The 13,219-nt window shown below is 46.0% G+C and overlaps 1 protein-coding gene across 1 annotated transcript in view; it reads right to left on the bottom strand.

Annotated features, from left to right (window-relative positions):
• The window catches only part of SPRED2 (sprouty related EVH1 domain containing 2), a 114,610-nt gene extending 101,668 nt beyond the window's left edge, over positions 1-12,942 (bottom strand). Inside the window, exon 1 of the mRNA XM_028093864.2 lies at positions 12,627-12,942. Coding sequence (XP_027949665.1) covers positions 12,627-12,652 — 26 coding nt within the window. The 5' untranslated portion in view covers positions 12,653-12,942. The remainder of the gene's footprint in view (positions 1-12,626) is intronic.
• Positions 12,943-13,219: the final 277 nt, after the last annotated feature.

Genomic DNA, 13,219 nt, shown 5'->3' with positions numbered 1-13,219 from the left:
TTTGCTGCTTGGTGTCCATCTGAGAGCTGCACAGCACGGGTATTGGACAATGCTGACCGTGGCCACTAAAAAGGGCAAGAACTGAAGACAGAGAAGACTCATGCCCCCAGCACTCCCTCCTTTAATCAGAAGATCCAACACCATGTCAAATCTCTAAGAGAGATGTCCTGACTCATTTTCAACTTCTCTTCCTCCAACTAAACTTGGCCCTTACTTTCCCCAGACCTTCCAACCAATCCGCCCTGGCGTAGGAACACACCCTCTTGCGTATGCATCCCCTACAGAATGACCACACTTACATTCTTACGTCCAGAATGAGGGCCACAAGGATTCCCAATTTTCTAAGTATAAAGACTCAAAGGGAGAAAATTTGGATACCAGCTCCCCTCCTCAGGGATTACAGTTGCATTTAATAACTGTGAGTTAAGAAAAAATATACAACAAACATCCACCATGAATTGTGTAGTATTTTAATGAGGTCATGGTTTATTATTCTATAAATGCAGCTACGTACATCGAAATAGAGTAATAGATACAAATGGGTGACATTAGTATTTGGTTCACAGACACTTGTAGTGTTTATGGGTTCTCAGACACTTGGTTGGGAACTGCTGGGTGGTGGCATCAGACCAAGACTTCAGATGGGGTATCTAAATACTGGGGCGGGGGGGTGGTCTTTAGACTCTCATCACCTTCCTGTCAAAGAAAAATATGACAGGCTAATAAAGACACAACCAGAGGGTCATCAGTTCATTTCAGATTTCCCACCACATCCGCCCCCATGTTGCAGTTTTGCTATCATAAGTGTTGGGGTATTTTTAGTACCACTGTTTTGGGGGAACAAAGGGTCTCTCACTTACTTCAGTCCTCTGGTCTATTCTTGGCTTTCCTAGCAATGCTGCCTCAAGTGGAAAGCCCCATCCAGATTCACATTCCAGTCTTTTCCCCATCTCTCACCAGGAATCATCTCTAAAGAGTAAGTACTGACAAGTGATGGATAATTTGCATTTTAACCCTATTCAAATTTGGGTAAATGATTTAATATGCATGCTAATATTCCATCATTATTCCAATTAAGGAAACTATTATGTTAAAGTATTTAATCAGGAGAATTAAGGAGAACTCCAGACACCTAAAATTAACCTCTAATAGTCTTGACATTCATTTCATTTAGGTGCAATTTGCCAAGCTATAAGCAACTCCCTGCTTAAAACTTTTGCTTAGGCACGTGGGTATTCCTGATAAGACCTAAAAGCAATTCATTTCCTAACTAGATTGCTGTCTAAAAGAATAAACTGAAAGGGCTGCAATTTAAATACAATCAAATCCCCAAGCAGTCGCATTCCAGAAGACTTAAACACCATCATCTGGATCCCCAGGAACAACAATGCTATTCGCATCAGAAACAACACAACCACTTCCTCTTTCTCTGACCTTCTCTGTTTAATTACTTCCTGTGATTTCTTCTAGGGCTGTGCGCGCGCCTGCTTCCCAGGGCGGCAGGCTTTCCATACAAGACTGATTTGTCTGGAAGGTGCAGAATGCCAGCTGACCATAGACTTTACATACAAAGTGCTGGGACTTTGAATTTCTTTTTAAATGATGGATTCTTGGGCCTCCTGGCATTCACCAAGAACTTTTTTAAAGCTGTAAGAAAAAATTCTTCCAGCACATTCCCATCTAAAGTTAAGCTGTATCTCAAAGCTGGAAACCCTCCCAGGGATGGAGGAGTGGCTGCCTGATAATATCTCTCCATGAATAAGCACCACCTTCTCATCCAATGAGCTTCGTCAACGGATTCCAAATGCCAAGTATGTGAAGTCGACTTTGAAGACACAGACCGGGCAGCTGTGAGCTTACTACCATCACAGCCATAGAGAGGCCCTTGCTACTCATAAATTGTTATCCATGGATCAGCAGCACCAGCAGCACCTGGAAGTTTATTAAAAATGCAGAATCTGAAGGGCACCTGGGTGGCACAGCGGGTTAAGTGTCTGACTCTTGGTTTCGGTTCAGGTCATGATCTCGGGGTCCTGCGACTGAGCCCCAAGTTGGGCTCCACACTCAGTGTGGAGTCCACTTGAGTTTCTTTCTCCCTCTCCCTCTGCCCCTCCCGCTTGTGTGTCTGCCTGTTTGTCTCTCTCTCTCCCTCGCAAATAAATAAATAAATCTTTTTTAAAAACGCAGAATCTGAGGCCTTACTAAATCAGAATCCTCACTTTGCAAGACTCCCAATGCAAGTTCAAGTCTGATCCTCCTCTCAAAATAGCTAAGCTAAAACACAGGTCCAGAATAGTGTGCATTATTATCCATTCTGCTCATTCAGACTTTCAAGGATAAGGTGGCTAGTTCTTTTTCCCAAAGAGGTATCTGTAAAGTTGCTCTTTTTTTTTTTTAAGATTTTATTTGAGACAAAAAGAGAGAGAGAGAGAGAGAGAAGGAGCGGGGGAGGGGGAGGGAGAAGCAGACTCCCCACCAAGCAGGGAGCCCGACGTGGGGCTCGATCCCGGGACCCCAGTATCACGACCCAAGCCAAAGGCAGATACCCAACTGACTGAGCCACCCAGGCCTCCTAAAGTTGCTCTTTATATCAGTACAGAAAAGGCCACCTCTGTGGGCACTGCTTTCCTACTTCACAGAGCTGAAAAGGAATACAAGAAAGAAATGTCACCTCACAGTTCTGAGGTATTTTCAGGATTCAAAGTGAGTTCTAACTTCATTTGCTCAACAGTAATATAAGTCAAGTTGTACACACAATTTTTTTATAAAAGAAAACTAAAGCTCTATGAAGTTATGACATGTAATATTCTATAAACATGGGATCTGAAATTCAAGGACCTGGATTAAAAATAACAAATTCTGCTCTGTGACTGCAGACAAGATACTTAACCTCTCTGAATCTTATCCTTGCCTGTCAGACATATTCCACCCATGTGTGAGTGCACAAGTACGTGTTCACACAACACCCCCCCCCCCACCAAATACCTTGAAGAGCTCGTTAGGGGATTCTGGGAAGGGCAATGTAGTACTTTTAATGCTCCGGATGAAGAGCTCCCCCCCCCCAAATTTGGGAATCCCAATGCCTGCAGCTCTAGGAGGAACCCTGCAGAATCAAGGGAAGAAAGAAAAAACAACTCTGAGAGTCAATCATCAAGATGATGCTGTCCTCATACCCCTAGGGCATATGAAAGTGCCTAGCACCAGAGCACGTAAGTTCCCCAAGGCCAGAGACTCGCTCTGAGTCACAGCTCTGGTACTGTCTGGCAGATTCAGTGTCTGGTGCATTAGGTGCAGTAAGTGAATGGCCCTCAACAGCTGGCCACTCCCTTTCCTCAAGCCTCACCACCCCGGTTATTTATTTTACCCAATAAAATAATTAATACATGGCTTTGCAATTAGGGTCCAAGTATCTTCTTTTTTTTAAGATTTTACTTATTTACTTGAGAGAGAGAGAGAGAGAGAGAGCACATGAGTGGGGGGAGGGCAAAGGGAGAGGGACAAGCAGACTTCCTACTGAGCGGGGAGCTCCAAGTGGGGCTTGGTCTCAGGCCTGAGAATGTGACCTGAGCCGAAGGCAGACACTTAACCTACTGAGCCACCCAGGCGCCCCTAGGGTCCAAGTATCTTCTAAAGTCAAGTTCGTTCTTTCTTTTTTCTTTCTTTCTTTTTTTTCTTTGTCTCTCTTTCTCCCTTCCTCTCTCTCTCTCTTTCTTTCTTTCTAAAGATTTTATTTATTTGACAGAGAGAGAGACAGTGAGAGAGGGAACACAAGCAGGGGGAGTGGGAGAGGGAAAAGCGTAGGCTTCCCATGGAGCAGGGAGCCTGATACGGGGCTCGATCCCAGGACCCTGGGATTATGACCTGAGCCGAAGGCAGACGCTTAACAACTGAGCCACACAGGTGCCCCTAAAATCAAGTTCTTCAGATTCAAAGTCTACCATGCTCTGAACGGACACCTGTAATCTAGTACCCCCTGGTTCTCCTTAGTATAAAAGACATCTAAGAATGGATGGAAAGGTCCTCAAAGCTAGTTTAAAAACAGCAGACTCCAGATCTGAAACCTGTTTATACACAGGTTAATGAAAAGGCAACTATTAGGCCCTCAGGCCCAGAACTAACACTGAGCCAATGCATACTATACTGGCAGGGCAGACCTGTTTTGGAATTTGAGTCTGAGAAAAATCACAGATTTGATTTAACCTATTAAGTGAAGGAGAAAGATTTAATTACTATATGAAGGCTATATTCACACTTTGCAACTTTAAAGATCTGTAAAAATGAGTAAAATTACTGGGATGCTGATGATTAAATTAAACCCCTGATCTAACATTCACTTTGTTTCTTGGCTGAAAATATAAAACATAAACACCAACAGGGCATGCAAGTAGACAAAAACTCACTCCTCAAGGAAACTTCAGCCAACCCTCCCCCACACCAACCCAAACCATACCAAGCCTATTGACTCTTAGACACCATCTGAATGACACTGGTGATAGGATTCCTGAACCACAGACAGGAATGGCAAGAAAGCCAAGGACGCTAGTACACTACAGGTAAGTACACTGACAGTAACAGAGGAGGCCAGCTTCTGTAAGACATGAAATCTCAGAAAGATAGCCAACCAGGATCACTGAGTAAAAGGGCCAATAGTCAGCGGGGCATTACCAATATTACAGCACCAACTAAAGTGCTACTCTAGGTCCCACCAGCACAGTACCCGAAAGCTGAATAAAAAGCAGAACATGACTTCGAGGCTCTAATTCTCCTCCTAGAAATCCCCTTGAGCAGGTCACTTCGGCGCTTACAGGCATAAAGTGAGAATCTTGTTCCTTGACTCAAAAAGTTGCTGTGAAGGTAAAATATTGCGAATGGATATCCTCTACCTTGTAAATTCTGAAAATAAATACTACCTTGCTACATGATATGAGACTGGAGGTGGGTGAGTCCCACTGAATTCCCAATTCATCAGGCACTGTGCCGAAATGCTTTACCTTCATGATTTCATTTTCACTTTTTAACAGCCTATGAATTAGACAGCAGAGTGAGCTTCACTCACATTAACCCAGGGCTCCTGGCTTAAAACACCTGCCAGGGGCCCTTGGTCAGTAGAGGACAGAAGCACGGTATGACCCCAAAACCATCATGGCAGTCTGCCCCTCCCGGATGTTTTGAAAAGGCAACCTCAAAATCTTTTTGGATATAGGTACAGTTAAGAATAATAGTTTATATTTTGATATAAGGTAAAATTACTTTTCAATTAATGAACATTTGCTTTAATCAATCACTAAACATTTGCAGGAAGCCTACAATGGGCTCAGCACTCTGTAAGACTATGGGCATAAGGCTTAATAAGCTATTATTCCCAACACCAGAAGGGCAGCTAACCTTTGTGCATTCTCAGGGTGGGATGCAAATACAAACTAAGTAGTGCTTATCTGAAAAATCAATACTGGAAGCCAGAGCCAAAGCAATGCAAGGAGAAAAAGAAGAGGAATAAGTAATGAAAACGAAAAGACAAAGATGTCATTACCAGATGAACTAGGAAAGACAATTAAAAACTTAACCTGATAATTAAGTTTAAGCACTGAAGAATGGACCACAGGGAATATATCTAAGAATGAAAACAACCAGATTTGAAAAATCATTATATATCAGTATACACAGGAGACAAAGCCATACATTTCAGAAGCTGCCCTTGTTCTAATCCCTTCAATCGCCAGCTCTGAATGCCAGGATGAAGTCAGAATCCATTTCTTCACCTCTGTGCTCTTAAGTGAGTGCAAAAGCAGGTATCTTGTGTTTAAATAAATATTAAACTACCCTTTGAGAGTAGCATACATGACATACGCACAATTTGCCATCTTGTGTACCACACGCCCCATGTGAACACACTGCTGACAGAGTTCACCAGAGAAATCAGTTTTATAAAACAGTTGTTACGTGAGTGAACTCCTATGCCAGTTACTATCAAGTATGTTACTAAGATCCCGGTCTGACTTCCTTCCCATGACATGAGACACATACCAAGCTGCAGTGACAATGCTTCATGCCTGCCCAGGGCGAGCACACAGAAAACGCTTTTTGCTCCACAGGGCACTGTGTGCACCAGTGCAAAATATTCCTTCTACTCCAGTGACCACAGGCCCTTAAAAATGCCTTAAAAAATCATCAATGTTCTAGCCTTACATACTGATTAAAAAGAAGCCTTTACAGGAGTTTATCAATATGACTGGGTCTCAAAACAAACAAACTAAACCAGCCCAATTTACTTGAGAAATCAAGCCAAAAAAACCACACACCAAAACTTGCTGCTCTGCCTCTTTCATCATCTTGTTCAGTTTCTGAGGGTTTTGCTGTCAGATTGTGTATTTGTGTTCAGCCCGGTAATATAGGAACTATGCCAGTATTGGTGTTCATCAGCACGGCTGTCTCCCACTTCGAGTGTTGAGACTCCATCAGAACCCCGCAGCTACTGCAAATTGTTAATATTGTGATTTCCACAGAGATTCTCCTGCAGAGGCAGAAACATAGGCCCTGGCTTATTGCAGTCAAGATCTTCCACTTCCCAACTCCCACAACAGTGACTGGAATCAGAATGGTTTTGAGCTGTCAATCACAGATCATCACTACCAGACAGTTCTGCACCCAAGTCCCACAAAATGGGCCAAGGGCTTCATGTGAACGTGGAGTTTCTCAGAGGGGGCTTATACACACTAAGTTAACCAAATACAACAATTATAATTATTGCATTCGTTGGTAGGGACAAAGCATTTTATTTTATTTTATTTTTGTTTTTTTAAAGATTTTATTTATTTATTTGAGAGAGAAAGAGTGAGAAAGAGAGAGCACATGAGGGGGGGGTGTCAGAGGGAGAAGCAGACTCCCTGCCGAGCAGGGAGCCCGATGCGGGACTCCATCCCGGGACTCCAGGATCATGACCTGAGCCGAAGGCAGTCGCTTAACCAACTGAGCCACCCAGGCACCCCAGGACAAAGCATTTTAAAATAAATAAATCCATTTTTTAATTCAACAGACATTTATTAAGCAACCATAATGTGCCCAATGGTATTGGGCCAACAACTAGAAAACTAAGCAGTTAAGAGGTAATCCTGAATCCAAGAAGCTCATATTCTGGTAAGAATCTAGCTGGGTATAAGCCCAACTCTAAATGGTGAGAACTGCCATACACTGTGGGGGAAAATGCTATAAAGAGTCCTCAGTTTTGACGTGAAGAGTGGAGGGCAGCAAAGACGAGGAGGATCTAATAAAAGGAATGGCCGCAGAACTGGTGAGAAGGGGGAATGAGCAGAAATTCACTTGCTGAAGGGAAGGAAGAAAGAAAATTCCAGAATAAAGAGCATGAGTAAGCAGACTGTTGAGGCAAAACAGTTTTGATATTTGTACTGATTCACTTTTATATATTTTATTTGGTTAAAGGAAGTGGAAAGCAGAGGGGATCAGCCATAGCTAGAAAGGAGGGAGCACTTGCTAAATCCTCGTAAAAACAAGCCTAGCAGATGGAAAGAGGTGAAAGCCCACCACCTAGAAAGATGTATGGCCTCGAAGTAGGCACTTAACTTTATACAATGACAATGTCCTGTTACAAAGTTTTGTTAAGGTCTTTCCAAGTGTTTTGTCTTGCTTTCAACATCTTCTGAGGAATGGACCAAGATTCCAATTCTGCATAGCCAACTCCATGTTTTTAACATTTAAGGATTCTATTCCTATGGAGTAGAAACATCTCTTTTTAAAGGCTAATGCAAAGAAACTGGATCAACATTTGTTGTACCAGGTCTAATTTCTACAACCGTTATTTCAACAAACGTACAGCTACCATCCAGCAATAACCAACTCTTGAATTCACACTCTTATTATCTTAAGGTGTATCACAGAATTCTCAAGCCCAAGTTTATTTAAATTCACTTTAATTCAGTATGTGCCTCAGCAATTTCAGGGAAGATAAAGGAAGCGGAAAAAATTATGGCAATGACAGACTGTCGCCAATTCAGAAGAATCAAGGACAGCATGACTGACAGAAACAGTGTGAGCTCTGAAGTCAGAATGACAAAGGCTGGCCAGTCTGTCCTCTCCTGAGAAGGTACCTCACACAGTGGTTAAAAACGGTCCTTCCTGGGCCAGGCGGCTGGAGTCAAAGCCTAGCTCCTTCATTTACTAATGATATGACCTTGGACAAGTTACTCATCTTCTTTGGACCTCAGTTTCCCCCTCTATAAATGGAAGTAATAATACCCTATCTACCTCAGAGGACTACTGAGAAGACTAATTAAAATGCTATAAAAAAAAAGTTTGCTGTATTAGGCAAGCAACTTTACTTAAGCTTCCTCATCAGTTAAATAGGGTAACTCCAGGGCACCTGGGTGGCTCAGTCAGTTAAGCCTCTGACTCTTGATTTCAACTCAAGTCATGATTTCAGGGTGGTGGGATCAGCCCACACCGCATCCGGCTCTGCACTCAGCGGGGAGTCTGCTTCAGAGTCTCTCCCCACCACTCTTGCGTGTGCACTCTAAATAATGAATGAATGAATGAATGAATAAAATCTTTTAAAAAATAATAAAATAAATGGGATAACTCCTTCATAGGATTATTTGAAAATTAACAAGCTGAGCCTCTAAGAAACCTATCCCAGTGCCCTGCTAAGAGCCAACACCAGACACCTGATTTATGCTTGGTGCTCAACAGCTTTACATTGGATATCTCATATAATTTTCACAGCAACTCCATGAAATTGCTAAAATTCACTCCCATTTTATTCATTCAGATTAAACCAAGGTAAAAGGTAAGTAACTTGCCTTAGATCAGAAAGTGAGCAAATGGCTGAGCCTTGAGCCTTAAGTTTAAGTTAAATGCATTTAACTCAGGATCTTTAATTGGCACCTGGCTGAAATGACAGTTGTAAAAGACATTTTTCAGTCAATTGGGCTGAATGTCAAAGACAACCGGGAATGACTCTTAATTTTATAAAGTGTGATGATGGTATTACGGTTTCATGGAAGAGTATTCCCATCTTTTGGGAAGTAAGCTCAAGTATTTAGATATAAGAAATTCTGATATCTAATTTCTTTGAAATGGCTCAGTAAAAATATTTAAGTTTTTTTTTTAATGGAAGACCTTTCAACATTAGGAAAAACATGACTAAGGACAAAGCTTACAAGTCCATTCTCAGCAAGATATGTGTTGCTGAGAAGAGTATATGAGAGGAACAGAATACCTAAATGGTAGGCCCATTTCTCCTGTGTTAAACTCACTTGAGAAGGATTTCTTCATTTTGTCTACAAATTTCCAAATCATTCATGACCATAATCAAATGCTTTAAAGATACAGACAAAATGCATACGATCAAAAACTTTTTTTCCACTCTTACGTACAAAAGATAATTTTCAATGGTTTGTTGATGCTTTTTACTTTTAAATTATAAAAAAAATCTGTAGAATTGTAAATCTTAACATGCATTTGTAGCTGGAGTGGGATCAGAGGAGAAGGGTCAGAGTATTTTCTGTATAGAAGCTATTTTTTAGGACAGTCAGCAAAAAGAGCAGACAAGCTTTCCTGAACTATCATATACTTATTAGAGAAGTTTTAAATTGACATGGAAAAGAGCATGAGAAGACAAACATTTGTTATTTTTTAAAATTAGGCACAATTTTGCCCGTTGCAAGATTCTGACTTACTGTACTCTGATGCTAAGCATATTAATTATATATCTGTACCGTTTAATAAAAGCCTTAAATATGGACTATCAAGAAAATCTATTCTACCTAAGGTATAACTACTTCCCCCGTAGGTCCCCAATTTGAGGTCACCAAATTGCTTTATTTTTAACACACCTTGCCTACTTCCAAAAGGTATCTGTAGAACTTCAAACATAAAGCCATTAGAAAAGAAAATAAAAGATCAAAATTCATACTAGAGGAGGGGTAAATAAATCTAGCAAAAGCTAGGCTAACCATGACTACTGTAATCAAGCAATAATTTTAGCTCTGAGCTTCCAGACAGTGGTTGCAAAAAACCCCATCAACAAAAAGGCAATCACAGCAAGCTCTGCAACCCAGAGAGAAACCTTCTTCCAAGCATTAACATTTAAAAGGAATTTTTCAGATGGGTCATTACATAAGAACTTGAATAATATAATGGACAGTGTCCACAAATGGCAGTTTACAGCCCATGCAGTCCATGTTCTTACGGGCTTACATTTCATGTCTCATGCCAAGGTCATTACATTAAAAGTCATCCTGGGAAGGCCATTTCTGCACTGGGCTAAGGCGCCACAGCTTTCTGATTCTCTAACTGAAACCAGAACCTGTCCTCAAATACCCATTGTCTCAACTGGGCTTCTGACAGCAGTCGGGATGGCCAGTTCCATGCTGAACTGCTCTGAAAGCATGAAGTAGACATAGTCATTTCTTGCTGGTGATTCCACCCCAAATCCTTTTGCTTTGGCTATCAGATGGAGTAGGATGCAAAGCTGACATGCTACGGGTGAAAAGAGAGAGGCCAGGCCAGTAGTCCCAAGGGATGGAGCCAAGGAACCCAATGCAGGTGAGTGGAACCAATCTCCAACAAGAATCCCCAAGTCCAGAGCAAGGCAACCGTCCCTCCCTGCTACTCTGCTATTTGTGTGTGCAAGGACAAAGGAGGACCTATAAAACCACTTGTCTATTAGTCAAGTCCGAATGGGGACAAGGCCCAGAAGCATATTTCTTCCCCAAAAGAGCAACTTTTTTTTTCATTTTATCATTTCAAGATACACTCTATGAAGGCAAAGCAAAATGTTTAAAAAGACCAGCACAGGTGGTGGGACCACAGCGACATGCACACCAGGCTCTCCAGCTGCGGGTGTCTGGCAGACCAGGGGTTACTGCAGTCAAAGATCCCTGGGGACCACAGGAAGGAAATTCCCTTTCCCAAACACCGACCCTCTCAACACCCTCTCCCGCCCAGCCTGGTAACAGCAGACGCCAAATGATAAAGGGGCATAAAAAAAAAAAAAAAAGTGAAGTAGATTCTTAAGAGTACAGCACTCTGTCACCTGCTGCAAGAAAAGCCCTCCCCGTCACCCAGCCCTGAGTCACTTCCCCTCTCTGCACTGACTTGTCAATGCTCGCAGGGGCAAGAGACCCCGGGCCTCGCGAGCAGATACTCGCAGCCCCCACGACCCCTCAGACATGCTGTCTGGGCCTCCCCCCAGGGTGCGTCCCAGCGGCTATCAGCCCGCTCTTTGCGCCCAAGCCAGCGCCACTGCTACCTTAGCTAATGGCAGCTCTGAATGAAAGGAGCCGAAGCAGGCTCCGGATTTATGAATGTGCAGAGGAGGAGGGGAGGGATATCATGTGACAATAAAGGAGAGCGTCTTATTCACAAAAAAAAAAAAAAAAGTGGCTGGTGGCGGGCACAGCCACTGAGCAGCGGCGTCGGCCGCCGTGCGGTGACCTCTCGGACCCGAAGCCGACGACTTCAGGCGCCGGGCCCAGGAGCCCTGCCTCCGCTTCTCCCCCGATTGGAAACGCCTCGGGCGGGGGTGAGAGAAAGCCAAACCCGATTCCGAGACCGCGCGGCTGGAGTGAGCCTCACCTTGGCCCCGGGCTGGAAAACGGCACCGATCCTGCGGAGGGCGGCGGGTCAGCCCCGGAGCCCCTCCAGCCGAGCGCCCCGAGCATTGTTTCCCTCGGGCCCGCGGGCCGGGCACGCATGCCTGTGCACGCGCACACACAAACTCGCACACTGGCCCGCACACACACACATACACACGGATACACACACACACACTGGCCCGCAGCACATTGCCCCGCACACACACGCGCGCGCGCACACACACGGGCCCGCACACACAGACACACAGACACACACACACACACACACACACACGCCCGCAGCACATTGCCCCGCACGCTCCCGCCCGCCCCCGCAGCACACGACTCGGATCCGCCCCCGATCCCGCGGGGCGCCTATCCCGAGCCCAAAAGCGCGTGCACACACGCTCACACGCGCCGCGGGACCCCTCCGGCGGCTCCCGCACGGCGACCTGCCTGGGGATCCCGGCTCACGCAGACCCCCGCGCAGCCCGCGCCCAGTCCTCCCCTCGCTCCGCCGTGTTTTTTATGAATGAAAATGTGGTATGCAAATGAGAGCGATTCAAGAAAACGAAATGGCGGAGCCTGGGCCCCAGTGGGCTCCCTAAGGGACCGGGGGGCGAGCGGCGGGGCAGAAGTCACAAAGTCACTATGTGAAAACCCACCGACCCCAGGAAGCCGGAGCGGGGGTGTCAGGTCTTTCGCTCCGGCCGCGGAAGATTTCGGGGGGGAGGGAGTGTTTGTGAGTCCCCGGAGAAGGAGCGGGGACCGCCCCGAGGTCACCCGCGCGCCCTTGGCCCCCGCCGCGGCCACCAGCCCGCCGACTCAAGGCGCGCCCCCGCCGGCCCTCAGCAGTCTTTGCCCCCTCCTCACTTCAACAACAATGGGGGGGGATCTCGCATCCCAAAGCCCACAGGCCGGCTAGTAGCTGCACCCCACGCCAAGTTCACCCAAGCAGCGTCCCCGCCTGCGTCCTCAGCCCCGTCCCCCACGCTGCCCCCGCGGGGCACCCTTGTCCCACCCCGCGGCCAAACTTACTCGTCCGGGTGTGTTTCTTCGGTCATTTTCCTGTTCACCTAGACGCCTGTCCCGCGGCGGGCAGCTTTGCTCCCTTCATCTTCCTGTCCGCTCACCCTCCTTCTTCACATCTCCGGAGATCGCCTGATTTGGTTGGGGAGGGGGAGCGGCGAGAGATGAAGGGGCGCCGCAGAAGGCAGAAGGGGAAGCAGGCGATAGGAGCGCGGGGTGAGGTTTGGGGAAGGGGTGCAAAGGCAAGCTGCGGGAGGAGTGAGCCCCGCAGCGCCCGGGGCTCGGCAGAAGGGGCTCCGGGGGCTCGGCAGCGAGCAGAGGGGGAGAGATTTGGGCAGGGGACGGCGGTGGGGGAGACGAGGAGAAAAACAAGCGCGCCGTGGAGCGGCGGGGACTGCTCAGAGGAGGAGGAGAGGAGGGCCAGCCGCGGGTGGGGGCTCGGTCCGGGGTCGCCCCCGGGGGCCTGGCCAATCACGGTTCCGGGGAGCGGTCGGCGGCCGGGGGAGGTGCGCCTGGGAGGCGGTGCAGGGCGCCCCGTCCGAGCCCCATCTCTCGACTCCACCGATTTACTCCATATTGGATTCTCACCGCCGCCAACAGGA

This window comes from Eumetopias jubatus, unplaced genomic scaffold (assembly GCF_037043125.1).
Source record: "Eumetopias jubatus isolate StellerSeaLion01/CBP00866 unplaced genomic scaffold, mEumJub1_p1.0 scaffold_9, whole genome shotgun sequence".
Classification (NCBI taxonomy): domain Eukaryota; kingdom Metazoa; phylum Chordata; class Mammalia; order Carnivora; family Otariidae; genus Eumetopias; species Eumetopias jubatus.
Note: the sequence above shows the minus strand (reverse complement) of the source record. Positions and strands in the feature narration are given on the sequence as shown.